Source organism: Hyla sarda, chromosome 5 (genome assembly GCF_029499605.1).
Source record: "Hyla sarda isolate aHylSar1 chromosome 5, aHylSar1.hap1, whole genome shotgun sequence".
Classification (NCBI taxonomy): domain Eukaryota; kingdom Metazoa; phylum Chordata; class Amphibia; order Anura; family Hylidae; genus Hyla; species Hyla sarda.
In genome coordinates, this window is record NC_079193.1 from 3,165,286 (window position 1) to 3,180,895 (window position 15,610).

Here is a 15,610-nt window from a genome sequence, read left to right on the forward strand (position 1 = left end):
GTGTGAGGTGAGGGGGGGGGGTGTATATATCCTGTATACTGTGTGAGGTGAGTGGGGACTGTATATACCCTGTATACTGTGTGAGGTGAGGGGGGGGGGTGTATATACCCTGTATACTGTGTGAGGTGAGGGGGGGGGGGTGTATATACCCTGTATACTGTGTGAGGTGAGCGGGGGGGGGCTGTATATACCCTGTATACTGTGTGAGGTGAGGGGGGGGTGTATATACCCTGTATACTGTGTGAGGTGAGGGGGGGGGGGTGTATATACCCTGTATACTGTGTGAGGTGAGGGGGGGGCTGTATATACCCCGTATACTGTGTGAGGTGAGGGGGGGGGGTGTATATACCCTGTATACTGTGTGAGGTGAGGGGGGGGGGGTGTATATACCCTGTATACTGTGTGAGGTGAGCGGGGGCTGTATATACCCTGTATACTGTGTGAGGTGAGCGGGGGCTGTATATACCCTGTATACTGTGTGAGGTGAGGGGGGGGGGGTGTATATACCCTGTATACTGTGTGAGGTGAGGGGGGGCTGTATATACCCTGTATACTGTGTGAGGTGAGGGGGGGGCTGTATATACCCCGTATACTGTGTGAGGTGAGGGGGGGGGGGGTGTATATACCCTGTATACTGTGTGAGGTGAGGGGGGGGGGGGTGTATATACCCTGTATACTGTGTGAGGTGAGGGGGGGGCTGTATATACCCTGTATACTGTGTGAGGTGAGGGGGGGGCTGTATATACCCTGTATACTGTGTGAGGTGAGGGGGGGGGGCTGTATATACCCTGTATACTGTGTGAGGTGAGGGGGGCTGTATATACCCTGTATACTGTGTGAGGTGAGGGGGGGGGGCTGTATATACCCTGTATACTGTGTGAGGTGAGGGGGGGGTGTATATACCCTGTATACTGTGTGAGGTGAGCGGGGGCTGTATATACCCTGTATACTGTGTGAGGTGAGCGGGGGGGGCTGTATATACCCTGTATACTGTGTGAGGTGAGGGGGGGTGTATATACCCTGTATACTGTGTGAGGTGAGGGGGGGGGGTGTATATACCCTGTATACTGTGTGAGGTGAGGGGGGGGCTGTATATACCCCGTATACTGTGTGAGGTGAGGGGGGGGGGTGTATATACCCTGTATACTGTGTGAGGTGAGGGGGGGGGGGTGTATATACCCTGTATACTGTGTGAGGTGAGCGGGGGCTGTATATACCCTGTATACTGTGCGAGGTGAGGGGGGGGGGGTGTATATATCCTGTATACTGTGTGAGGCGAGGGGGGGTGTGTATATACCCTGTATACTGTGTGAGGTGGGGGGGGGGGTGTATATATCCTGTATACTGTGTGAGGTGAGGGGGGGGCTGTATATATCCTGTATACTGTGCGAGGTGAGGGGGGGGGTGTATATACCCTGTATACTGTGCGAGGTGAGGGGGGGTGTATATACCCTGTATACTATGTGAGGTGAGGGGGGGGGTGTATATACCCTGTATACTATGTGAGGTGAGGGGGGGGGGGGGTGTATATATCCTGTATACTGTGTGAGGTGAGGGGGGCTGTATATACCCTGTATACTGTGTGAGGTGAGCGGGGGCTGTATATACCCTGTATATACTGTGTGAGGTGAGGGGGGGGTGTATATACCCTGTATACTGTGTGAGGTGAGGGGGGGTGTATATACCCTGTATACTGTGCGAGGTGAGGGGGGGCTGTATATACCCTGTATACTGTGTGAGGCGAGGGGGGGCTGTATATACCCTGTATACTGTGTGAGGTGAGGGGGGGGGGGGTGTATATATCCTGTATACTGTGTGAGGTGAGGGGGGGGGGTGTATATATCCTGTATACTGTGTGAGGTGAGGGGGGGGGGTGTATATATCCTGTATACTGTGTGAGGTGAGGGGGGGGGGTGTATATATCCTGTATACTGTGTGAGGTGAGCGGGGGCTGTATATATCCTGTATACTGTGTGAGGTGAGCGGGGGCTGTATATATCCTGTATACTGTGTGAGGTGAGGGGGGGGGGTGTATATACCCTGTATACTGTGTGAGGTGAGGGGGGCTGTATATATCCTGTATACTGTGTGAGGTGAGTGGGGGCTGTATATACCCTGTATACTGTGTGAGGTGAGGGGGGGCTGTATATACCCTGTATACTGTGTGAGGTGAGGGGGGGGGGGTGTATATACCCTGTATACTGTGTGAGGTGAGGGGGGCTGTATATACCCTGTATACTGTGTGAGGTGAGGGGGGGGGGTGTATATATCCTGTATACTGTGTGAGGTGAGGGGGGCTGTATATACCCTGTATACTGTGTGAGGTGAGGGGGGGGGGTGTATATACCCTGTATACTGTGTGAGGTGAGTGGGGGGGCTGTATATACCCTGTATACTGTGTGAGGTGAGGGGGGGGGGGTGTATATACCCTGTATACTGTGTGAGGTGAGGGGGGGGGGGTGTATATACCCTGTATACTGTGTGAGGTGAGGGGGGGGGGTGTATATATCCTGTATACTGTGTGAGGTGAGGGGGGGCTGTATATACCCTGTATACTGTGTGAGGTGAGGGGGGGGGGGTGTATATACCCTGTATACTGTGTGAGGTGAGGGGGGGGGGTGTATATACCCTGTATACTGTGTGAGGTGAGGGGGGGGGGGTGTATATACCCTGTATACTGTGTGAGGTGAGGGGGGGTGTATATACCCTGTATACTGTGTGAGGTGAGGGGGGGGGCTGTATATACCCTGTATACTGTGTGAGGTGAGCGGGGGCTGTATATACCCTGTATACTGTGTGAGGTGAGGGGGGGGGCTGTATATACCCTGTATACTGTGTGAGGTGAGGGGGGGGGGTGTATATACCCTGTATACTGTGTGAGGTGAGGGGGGCTGTATATATCCTGTATACTGTGTGAGGTGAGGGGGGGGGGTGTATATATCCTGTATACTGTGTGAGGTGAGGGGGGGGGTGTATATACCCTGTATACTGTGTGAGGTGAGGGGGGGGGGTGTATATATCCTGTATACTGTGCGAGGTGAGCGGGGGCTGTATATACCCTGTATACTGTGTGAGGTGAGGGGGGGCTGTATATATCCTGTATACTGTGTGAGATGAGGGGGGGCTGTATATACCCTGTATACTGTGTGAGGTGAGGGGGGGGGGGGTGTATATATCCTGTATACTGTGTGAGGTGAGGGGGGGGGTGTATATACCCTGTATACTGTGTGAGGTGAGGGGGGGGGGGTGTATATATCCTGTATACTGTGTGAGGTGAGTGGGGACTGTATATACCCTGTATACTGTGTGAGGTGAGGGGGGGGGGTGTATATACCCTGTATACTGTGTGAGGTGAGGGGGGGGGGGGTGTATATACCCTTTATACTGTGTGAGGTGAGCGGGGGCTGTATATACCCTGTATACTGTGTGAGGTGAGCGGGGGCTGTATATACCCTGTATACTGTGTGAGGTGAGGGGGGGGGGTGTATATACCCTGTATACTGTGTGAGGTGAGGGGGGGCTGTATATACCCTGTATACTGTGTGAGGTGAGGGAGGGCTGTATATACCCTGTATACTGTGCGAGGTGAGGGGGGGGGGGGTGTATATATCCTGTATACTGTGTGAGGCGAGGGGGGGTGTATATACCCTGTATACTGTGTGAGGTGAGGGGGGCTGTATATATCCTGTATACTGTGTGAGGTGAGGGGGGGGCTGTATATATCCTGTATACTGTGCGAGGTGAGGGGGGGGGGTGTATATACCCTGTATACTGTGCGAGGTGAGGGGGGGTGTATATACCCTGTATACTATGTGAGGTGAGGGGGGGGGTGTATATACCCTGTATACTATGTGAGGTGAGGGGGGGGGTGTATATATCCTGTATACTGTGTGAGGTGAGGGGGGCTGTATATACCCTGTATACTGTGTGAGGTGAGCGGGGGCTGTATATACCCTGTATACTGTGTGAGGTGAGGGGGGGGGTGTATATATCCTGTATACTGTGTGAGGTGAGCGGGGGCTGTATATATCCTGTATACTGTGTGAGGTGAGGGGGGGTGTATATACCCTGTATACTGTGCGAGGTGAGGGGGGGCTGTATATACCCTGTATACTGTGTGAGGTGAGGGGGGGGGTGTATATACCCTGTATACTGTGTGAGGTGAGGGGGGGGGCTGTATATATCCTGTATACTGTGTGAGGTGAGTGGGGGCTGTATATACCCTGTATACTGTGTGAGGTGAGGGGGGGCTGTATATACCCTGTATACTGTGTGAGATGAGGGGGGGGGGTGTATATACCCTGTATACTGTGTGAGGTGAGGGGGGCTGTATATACCCTGTATACTGTGTGAGGTGAGGGGGGGGGTGTATATATCCTGTATACTGTGTGAGGTGAGGGGGGCTGTATATACCCTGTATACTGTGTGAGGTGAGGGGGGGGGGTGTATATACCCTGTATACTGTGTGAGGTGAGGGGGGGGGGGTGTATATACCCTGTATACTGTGTGAGGTGAGGGGGGGGGTGTATATACCCTGTATACTGTGTGAGGTGAGGGGGGGTGTATATACCCTGTATACTGTGTGAGGTGAGGGGGGGTGTATATACCCTGTATACTGTGTGAGGTGAGGGGGGCTGTATATACCCTGTATACTGTGTGAGGTGAGGGGGGGTGTATATACCCTGTATACTGTGTGAGGTGAGCGGGGGCTGTATATACCCTGTATACTGTGCGAGGTGAGCGGGGGCTGTATATACCCTGTATACTGTGTGAGGTGAGGGGGGGGGGCTGTATATACCCTGTATACTGTGTGAGGTGAGCGGGGGCTGTATATACCCTGTATACTGTGCGAGGTGAGCGGGGGCTGTATATACCCTGTATACTGTGTGAGGTGAGGGGGGGCTGTATATACCCTGTATACTGTGTGAGGTGAGGGGGGGGGGCTGTATATACCCTGTATACTGTGTGAGGTGAGGGGGGGGGGTGTATATACCCTGTATACTGTGTGAGGTGAGGGGGGGGTGTATATATCCTGTATACTGTGTGAGGTGAGGGGGGCTGTATATATCCTGTATACTGTGTGAGGTGAGGGGGGGGGGGCTGTATATACCCTGTATACTGTGTGAGTTGAGGGGGGGCTGTATATATCCTGTATACTGTGTGAGGTGAGGGGGGGGGTGTATATATCCTGTATACTGTGTGAGGTGAGGGGGGGCTGTATATACCCTGTATACTGTGTGAGGTGAGGGGGGGTGTATATACCCTGTATACTGTGTGAGGTGAGGGGGGGGGGCTGTATATATCCTGTATACTGTGTGAGGTGAGCAGGGGCTGTATATACCCTGTATACTGTGTGAGGTGAGGGGGGGGTGTATATATCCTGTATACTGTGTGAGGTGAGCAGGGGCTGTATATACCCTGTATACTGTGTGAGGTGAGGGGGGGGGGGTGTATATATCCTGTATACTGTGTGAGGTGAGTGGGGGGTGTATATACCCTGTATACTGTGTGAGGTGAGGGGGGGGGGGGGTGTATATACCCTGTATACTGTGTGAGGTGAGGGGGGGGTGTATATATCCTGTATACTGTGTGAGGTGAGGGGGGGGGGTGTATATACCCTGTATACTGTGTGAGGTGAGGGGGGGGGGTGTATATACCCTGTATACTGTGTGAGGTGAGGGGGGGGCTGTATATACCCTGTATACTGTGTGAGGTGAGGGGGGGGGTGTATATACCCTGTATACTGTGTGAGGTGAGGGGGGGGGGGGTGTATATACCCTGTATACTGTGTGAGGTGAGGGGGGGGGCTGTATATACCCTGTATACTGTGTGAGGTGAGGGGGGGGGGTGTATATACCCTGTATACTGTGCGAGGTGAGTGGGGGCTGTAAATATATTACACACCCCTACACTGTATATATACACCCCCTATACTATATGTATACACCCCCTATACTGTATGTATACACCCCCTATACTGTATGTATACACCCCCTATACTATATGTATACACCTCCTATACTGTATGTATACACCTCCTATACTATATGTATACACCTCCTATACTGTATATATACACCCCCTATACTATATGTATACACCTCCTATACTGTATATATACACCCCCTATACTGTATGTATACACCTCCTATACTGTATATGTACACCTCCTATACTATATGTATACACCCCTATACTGTATATATACACCTCCTATACTGTATATATACACCTCCTATACTATATGTATACACCTCCTATACTATATGTATACACCTCCTATACTGTATGTATACACCTCCTATACTATATATATACACCTCCTACACTATATGTATACACCTCCTATACTATATGTATACACCTCCTATACTATATGTATACACCTCCTATACTGTATATATTCACCCCCTATACTATATATATACACCTCCTATACTATATGTATACACCCCCTATACTATATGTATACACCCCCTATACTATATGTATACACCTCCTATACTGTATGTATACACCTCCTATACTATATGTATACACCTCCTATACTGTATATATACACCTCCTATACTGTATGTATACACCCCCTATACTATATGTATACACCTCCTATACTATATGTATACACCTCCTATACTATATGTATACACCTCCTACACTATATGTATACACCTCCTATACTATATGTATACACCTCCTACACTATATGTATACACCTCCTACACTATATGTATACACCTCCTATACTATATGTATACACCTCCTATACTATATGTATACACCCCCTATACTATATGTATACACCTCCTATACTGTATATATACACCCCCTATACTATATGTATACACCCCCTATACTATATGTATACACCTCCTATACTATATGTATACACCTCCTATACTGTATATATACACCTCCTATACTATATGTATACACCCCCTATACTATATGTATACACCTCCTATACTGTATGTATACACCTCCTATACTGTATGTATACACCTCCTATACTATATGTATACACCCCCTATACTATATGTATACACCTCCTATACTATATGTATACACCTCCTATACTATATGTATACACCCCCTATACTATATGTATACACCTCCTATACTGTATATATACACCCCCTATACTATATGTATACACCCCCTATACTATATGTATACACCCCCTATACTATATGTATACACCCCTATACTATATGTATACACCCCCTATACTATGTGTATACACCTCCTATACTATATGTATACACCTCCTATACTGTATATATACACCTCCTATACTGTATGTATACACCCCCTATACTGTATGTATACACCCCCTATACTATATGTATACACCCCCTATACTGTATGTATACACCCTATACTGTATGTATACACCCCCTATACTGTATGTATACACCTCCTATACTGTATGTATACACCTCCTATACTGTATGTATACACCTCCTATACTATATGTATACACCTCCTATACTATATGTATACACCCCCTATACTGTATTTCAATACACCCCCTATACTATATGTATACACCCCCTATAATGTATATATACACCCCCTATACTATATGTATACACCTCCTATACTATATGTATACACCCCTATACTGTATATATACTCCTCCTATACTATATGTATACACCCCTATACTGTATATATACACCTCCTATACTATATGTATACACCTCCTATACTGTATATATATACACCTCCTATACTGTATATATACACCCCTATACTATATGTATACACCCCCTATACTGTATATATATATATATATATATATATATATATACACACACACACCCTATACTATATGTATACACCTCCTATACTGTATATATACACCCACTATACTATATGTATACACCCCCTATACTGTGTATATATATATATATATATATATATATATATATACACATATATACACACACACACACACCCTATACTATATGTGTACACCCCCTATACTGTATGTGTGTATATATATATATACACCCCCCTATACTATATGTATACACCCCCTATACTGAATATTTACACCCCTATACTATATACACCCCCTATACTATATGTATACACCCCCTATACTATATGTATACACCCCCTATAATGCATATATACACCCCCTATACTATATGTGTACGCCTCCTAAACTGTATATATACACCCCTATACTATATGTATACACCCCCTATAATGGATATATATACACCCCCTATACTATATGTATACACCCCCTATACTGTATATATACACCCCTATACTTTATGTATACACCCCCTATACTGTATATATACACCTCCTATACTATATGTATACACCCCCTATACTGTATATATACACCCCCTATACTATATGTATACACCCCCTATACTATATGTATACACCCCCTATACTATATGTATACACCCCCTATACTATATGTATACACCCCCTATTCTATATATACACCCCCTATACTATATGTATACACCTCCTATACTGTATATATACACCCCTATACTATATGTATACACCTCCTATACTGTATATATACACCCCTATACTATATGTATACACCTCCTATATAGTATATATACACCCCCTATAATGTATATATACACCCCATATACTATATATACATCCCCTATACTATATGTATACACCTCCTATACTGTATATATACACCCCCTATACTATATGTATACACCCCTATACTATATGTATACACCTCCTATACTGTATATATACACCCCCTTTACTATATGTATACACCCCCTATACTATATGTATACACCCCCTATACTATATGTATACACCCCCTATACTATATGTATAAACCCCCTATACTATATGTATACACCCCCTATACTATATGTATACACCTCCTATACTATATGTATATACCCCCTATACTATATGTATACACCTCCTATACTGTATATATACACCTCCTATACTATATGTATACACCTCCTATACTGTATATATACACCACCTATAATATATGTATACACCTCCTATACTGTATATATACACCTCCTATACTGTATGTATACACCCCCATACTATATGTATACACCTCCTATACTATATGTATACACCTCCTATACTGTATATATACACCACCTATAATATATGTATACACCCCCTATACTATATGTATACACCTCCTAAACTGTATATATACACCCCTATACTATATGTATACACCCCCTATACTTTATGTATACACCTCCTATACTGTATATATACACCACCTATAATATATGTATACACCCCCTATACTATATGTATACACCACCTATAATATATGTATACACCCCCTATACTATATGTATACACCCCCTATACTATATATATACACCCCCTATACTATATGTATACACCCCCTATACTGTATATATACACCCCCTATACTATATGTATACACCTCCTATACTGTATATATACACCCCCTATACTATATGTATACACCCCCTATAATATATGTATACACCTCCTATATTGTATATATACACCTCCTATACTGTATATATACACCCCCTATAATATATATATACACCTCCTACACTATATGTATACACCTCCTATACTATATGTATACACCTCCTATACTATATGTATACACCTCCTATACTATATGTATACACCCCCTATACTATATGTATACACCTCCTATACTGTATATATTCACCCCCTATACTATATGTATACACCTCCTATACTATATGTATACACCTCCTATACTATATGTATACACCTCCTATACTATATGTATACACCCCCTATACTATATGTATACACCTCCTATACTGTATATATTCACCCCCTATACTATATGTATACACCTCCTATACTATATGTATACACCTCCTATACTATATGTATACACCTCCTATACTATATGTATACACCTCCTACACTATATGTATACACCTCCTATACTATATGTATACACCCCCTATACTATATGTATACACCTCCTATACTGTATATATTCACCCCCTATACTATATGTATACACCTCCTATACTATATGTATACACCCCCTATACTATATATATACACCTCCTATAATATATGTATACACCCCCTATTCGATAACGTTTTTATGTAAGAGTTTACTGCAAATTGTCGTTTTACAACAGGTCATGCTGGGAGTTGTAGTTGAGCCCCAGGTTGGAGTGATTGCTATGTAAGACAATGTGGAGGCAGATGGGCCTTATTGTGGTTCCGGAAGTGATTATCGGCTCCGGTAATTGTCTCTTCTGTTCTCAGGGACAAGGAGAAGGAGCCCGGTCAGATTGAGGACCTGATGGAGGAGCTGAGACTGGAGGTGGAATCTTTACAGAGTTACCTGGAGAAGGTGAGACCCCGCCAAATTTAAGGGACAGTACACCCAGATGTTTGACCCCGCCCACAGTGACGTCAGGTCAATCCATAGTCATATTAATGATGGGGGTGTGGCTGGCAGAGCAGTGGGTGTGGCCTATGTCCATAGATATCTTTATGTATCACTATAATTCTGTCTTGTTATATTTCAGGCCTTTAACTCCTCCCATCACCCCCTGAAGAAGGTTCTGAAGCTGCTGCTCGTCGTCTTCCAGGCCACGTACTCCGGTCTGGGCACCAACTTCCATCTCCTGAGCATGGCGCAGGAGGAGATCAAGTACTATGCCAAGAAGCTCTGGGAGTTCTTCAGGTCTCACATTTTACAAACAAATTATTATGTGTTCCAACCAGCGTGTGCACAACTACAACTCCCAGCAGAGAGGATACACTATAATCCGCACCATACTGTCAGCAATCTATAAACAGTGTTTCCCAACCAGCGTGTGCACAACTACAACTCCCAGCACAGAGCATACACTATACAGTGGGGATCAATAGTTTGGGCACCACAGGTATAAATTGATATTAATGTGCATAAAGAAGCCAAGGAAAGATGGAAAAATCTCCAAAAGGATCAAATTACAGATTAGACATTCTTATAATATGTCAACAAAAGTTACATTGTATTTCCATCATTTACACTTTCAAAATAACAGAAAACAAAAAATGGCGTCTGCAAAAGTTTGTGCCCCCTGCAGAGTTAATATCTTGTACTGCCCCCTTTACAAAGCTGAGACCTGCCAGTGTCATGGATTGTTCTCAATCATCATCTGGGAAGACCAAGTGATGTCAATCTCAAAGGTTTTAAATGCCCAGACTCATCTGACCTTGCCCCAACAATCAGCACCACGGGTTCTTCTAAGCAGTTGTCTAGAAATCTGAAACTGAAAATAGTTGATGCTCACAAAGCTGGAGAAGGCTATAAGAAGATAGCAAAACGTTTTCAGATGTCAATATCCTCTGTTTGGAATGTAATTAAGAAATGGCAGTCATCAGGAACAGTGGAAGTTAAAGCAAGATCTGGAAGACCAAGAAAAATATCAGACAGAACAGCTCGCAGGATTGTGAGAAAAACAATTCAATACCCACGTATGACTGCACAATCCCTCCAGAAAGATCTGTCAGACACTGGAGTTGTGGTACACTATTCCACTATAAAGAGATACTTGTACAAATATGGTCTTCATGGAAGAGTCATCAGAAGAAAACCTCTTCTACGTCCTCACCACAAAAATCAGTGTTTGAACTTTGCAAATGAACATATAGACAAGCCTGATGCATTTTGGAAACAAGTTCTGTGGACCGATGAGGTTAAAATTTAACTTTTTGGCCGGAATGAGCAAAGGTACTGTTACGCCGAGCGCTCCGGGTCCCTGCTCCTCCCCAGAGCGCTTGCGGCTTTCTCCTCTCTGCAGCGCCCCGGTCAGACCCGCTGACCGGGAGCGCTGCACTGTCACTGCCGGCGGGGATACAATCCGCGTAGCGGGTCGTGCCTGCCCGCGGGTCGCATCCCAATCTACTCACCTGTCCCGTTCCCCGGCTGTCACGTCCTGGCGCGCGCGGCTCCGCTCTCTAGGGCGCGCGCGCGCCGGCTCTATAAGATTTAAAGGGCCTGTGCACCACTAATTGGTGCCTGGCCCAATCAGTGTCAATTAGCTTCCCTGCTCCATGTGTATTTAAACCCACTTCTCCTTCCTGTCCTTGCCGGATCTTCTTGCCTCAGTGCCTAGTGAAAGCGTTTTGTGAGTGCCCTTACCAGTGTTACCAGACCTTCTGCCGTTGCCCTTGACTACGAACCTTGTCGCCTGCCCCGACCTTCTGCTACGTCTGACCTCGCCTCTGTCTAGTCCTTCTGTACCACGCCAGTCTCAGCAGTCAGTGAGGTTGAGCCGCTATCGGTGGACACGACCTGGTTGCTACCGCCGCAGCAAGACCATCCGGCTTTGTGGCGGGCTCTGTGGCGTCCACCGGGACGGTCCACGCCAATCCCTCACTGACACAGAGGATCCACCACCAGCCTGCCGAATCCTGACAGTAGATCCGGCCATGGATCCCGCTGAGGTGCCGCTGCCAAGTCTCTCTGACCTTGCCACCGTGGTCGCCCAACAAGAACAGCTGTCGCAGTTGACCGCCATGCCACAGCAGCTTCTGCCTCTACAGCAGCAACCATCTCCTCCGCCAGCTCCTGCTTCTCCTCCGCAGCGAGTTGCCGCTTGTCCTTACCTGACAAGTTCGATGGGAACTCTAAATTGTGCCGTGGGTTCCTGTCCCAGTGTTGCTTGCACTTGGAGATGATGTCAGACCAATTCCCCACTGAACGGTCTAAGGTGGCTTTCGTGGTCAGTCTCCTGTCTGGAAAGGCCTTGTCATGGGCCACACCGCTCTGGGACCGCAACGATCCTGCCACTGCTACAATCCAGTCCTTCTTCGCTGAAGTTTGTAGTGTCTTTGAGGAGCCAGCCCGAGCTTCTTCTGCCGAGACTGCTTTGCTGAACCTCGTCCAAGGGAGTTCTTCCGTAGGCGAATATGCCATCCAGTTTCGTACCCTCGCCTCAGAGCTATCCTGGAACAATGAGGCCCTCTGCGTGACCTTCAAGAAAGGCTTATCCAGTCACATCAAAGATGTGCTGGCCGCACGAGAGATTCCTGCTAACCTGTCTGAACTTATCCAGTTGGCCACCCGCATTGACATGCGTTTTTCTGAAAGACGCCAGGAGCTCCGCCAGGAAAAAGACCTTGATCTCTGGGCACCTCTCTCCCAGTATCCTTTGCAATCTACCCCTGTGCCTCCCGCAGAGGAGGCTATGCAATTGGATCGGTCTCGCCTGACCCATGAAGAGAGGACTCGCCGTAGGGATAACAATTTATGTCTGTACTGCGCTAGTACCGAACATTTCTTGGTGGATTGCCCTATTCGTCCTCCACGTCTGGGAAACGCACGCACCCAGCTCACGTGGGAGTGACGTCTCTTGGTGTGAAGTCTGCTTCTCCACGTCTCACTGTGTCCGTGCGGATTTCTCCTTCTGCCAACTCCTCCTTCTCAGCTGTGGCCTTCTTGGACTCAGGTTCTGCAGGAAACTTTATTTTGGCCTCTTTTGTTAATAGGTTCAGCATCCCAGTGACCCGTCTCGTCAAGCCGCTCTATATCTCTTCCGTTAACGGAGAAAAATTGGACTGCACTGTGCGTTACTGCACAGAACCCCTGCTTATGAGCATTGGACTGCACCATGAAAAGATTATAATTTTTTTGTTCTGCCCAACTGCACCTCTGAAGTCCTCCTCGGTCTGCCGTGTCTCCAACGTCATGCTCCTACCCTCGACTGGACCACCGGGGAGATCAAGAGTTGGGGTCCTTCTTGTCATAAACGATGCCTCACATCTGCTCCCACTTGTCTAACTCCTGAGGTTCCACCCTTACCGGTCCCTCCCAAGGCTTACCAGGACTTTTCTGATGTTTTCTGCAAAAAGCAAGCAGAGATCTTGCCTCCTCATAGCCCCCTTCCTGGTACCACTCTGCCCCGTGGCAATCTTCACCCTCTGCCCCCCCCCCCTCCCCATTCCCACTTCTTCTGGAGTTCCTGCCGTAGATGAAGTAACCCGGGACTTCTCCGTTATCTGGAAGGAGACTCAAGAGTCGCTCCCAATGGCCTCATCTTGTATGAAGGGACAAGCCGATAAAAAGAGGGGGAGACCTAAGGGGGGGGGGTACTGTTACGCCAAGCACTCTGGGTCCCTGCTCCTCCCCGGAGCCCTCGCGGCGTTCTCCTCTCTGCAGCGCCCCGGTCAGACCCGCTGACCGGGAGCGCTGCACTGTCACTGCCGGCGGCGATGTGATCCGCGGCTGTCACGTCCTGGCGCGTGCGGCTCCGCTCTCTAGGGCGCGTGCACGCCGGCTCTCTAAGATTTAAAGGGCCTGTGCACCACTAATTGGTGCCTGGCCCAATCAGTGTCAATTAGCTTCCCTGCTCCATGTGTATTTAAACCCACTTCCCCTTCCTGGCCTTGCCGGATCTTGTTGCCTTAGTGCCTAGTGAAAGCGTTTTGTGAGTGCCCTTACCAGTGTTACCAGACCTTCTGCCGTTGCCCTTGACTACGAACCTTGCCGCCTGCCCTGACCTTCTGCTACGTCTGACCTTGCCTCTGTCTAGTCCTCCTGTACCACGCCAGTCTCAGCAGTCAGCGAGATTGAGCCGCTACCGGTGGACACGACCTGGTTGCTACCGCCGCAGCAAGACCATCCGGCTTTGCGGCAGGCTCTGGTGAAAACCAGTAGCAACTTAGAACCGGTCCACCGACACGGTCCACGCCAATCCCTAACTGACACAGAGGATCCACCTCCAGCCTGCAGAATCCTGACAGGTAAGTTTGGAGAAGAAGGGGAATAGAATTTAATGAAAAGAACCTCTGTCCAACTGTTAAGCATGGGGGGGGGATCAATCATGCTTTGGGGTTGTATTGCAGCCAGTGGCACAGGGAACATCTCACGAGTAGAAGGAAAAATTGATTCAATAAAATTTCAGCAAATTTTGGATGCTAACTTGATGTCATCTGTGAAAAAGCTGAAGTTAAAGAGAGGATGGCTTCTACAAATGGATAATGATCCTAAACACACCTCGAAATCCACAGGGGATTACATCAAGAGGCGTAAACTGAAGGTTTTACCATGGCCTTCACAATCTCCTGACCTCAACATCATTGAAAATCTATGGATAGACCTTAAAAGAGCAGTGTGTGACAGACAGCCCAGAAATCTCAAAGAACTGGAAGACTTTTGTAAGGAAGAATGGGCAAAGATACCTCAAACAAGAATTGAAAGACTCTCGGCTGCTACAAAAAGCGTTTACAAGCTGTGATACTTGCCAAAGGGGGCAGTACAAGATATTAACTCTGCAGGGGGCACAAACTTTTGCAGACGCCATTTTTTTGTTTTCTGGTATTTTGAAAGTGTAAATGATGGAAATAAAATGTAACTTTTGGTGACATATTATAAGAATGTCTAATCTGTAATTTGATCCTTTTGGAGATTTTTCCATCTTTCCTTGGCTTCTTTATTCACATTAATACAAATATTTACCTGGGGGGCCAAACTTTTGATTGGCACTATAATCCGCACCATTCTGCAAAAGTCAGATAAAGCAGTGTTTCCCAACCCAATGTGTCTCCAGTTTATGCACAACTACAACTCCCAGCATGCCCTGACAGCCGTTGACTGTCC

The 15,610-nt window shown here is 46.9% G+C and overlaps 1 protein-coding gene across 2 annotated transcripts in view; it reads left to right on the top strand.

Moving 5' to 3' along the window:
- LOC130272811 (ALS2 C-terminal-like protein) overlaps positions 1-15,610 on the top strand; it is a 38,815-nt gene that overhangs the window by 11,902 nt on the left and 11,303 nt on the right. For both annotated transcript variants that reach the window (XM_056518709.1, XM_056518710.1), the window contains exons 2-3: positions 10,282-10,369; positions 10,548-10,705. In XM_056518709.1, the coding sequence (XP_056374684.1) occupies positions 10,282-10,369; positions 10,548-10,705 (246 nt within the window). The remainder of the gene's footprint in view (positions 1-10,281; positions 10,370-10,547; positions 10,706-15,610) is intronic.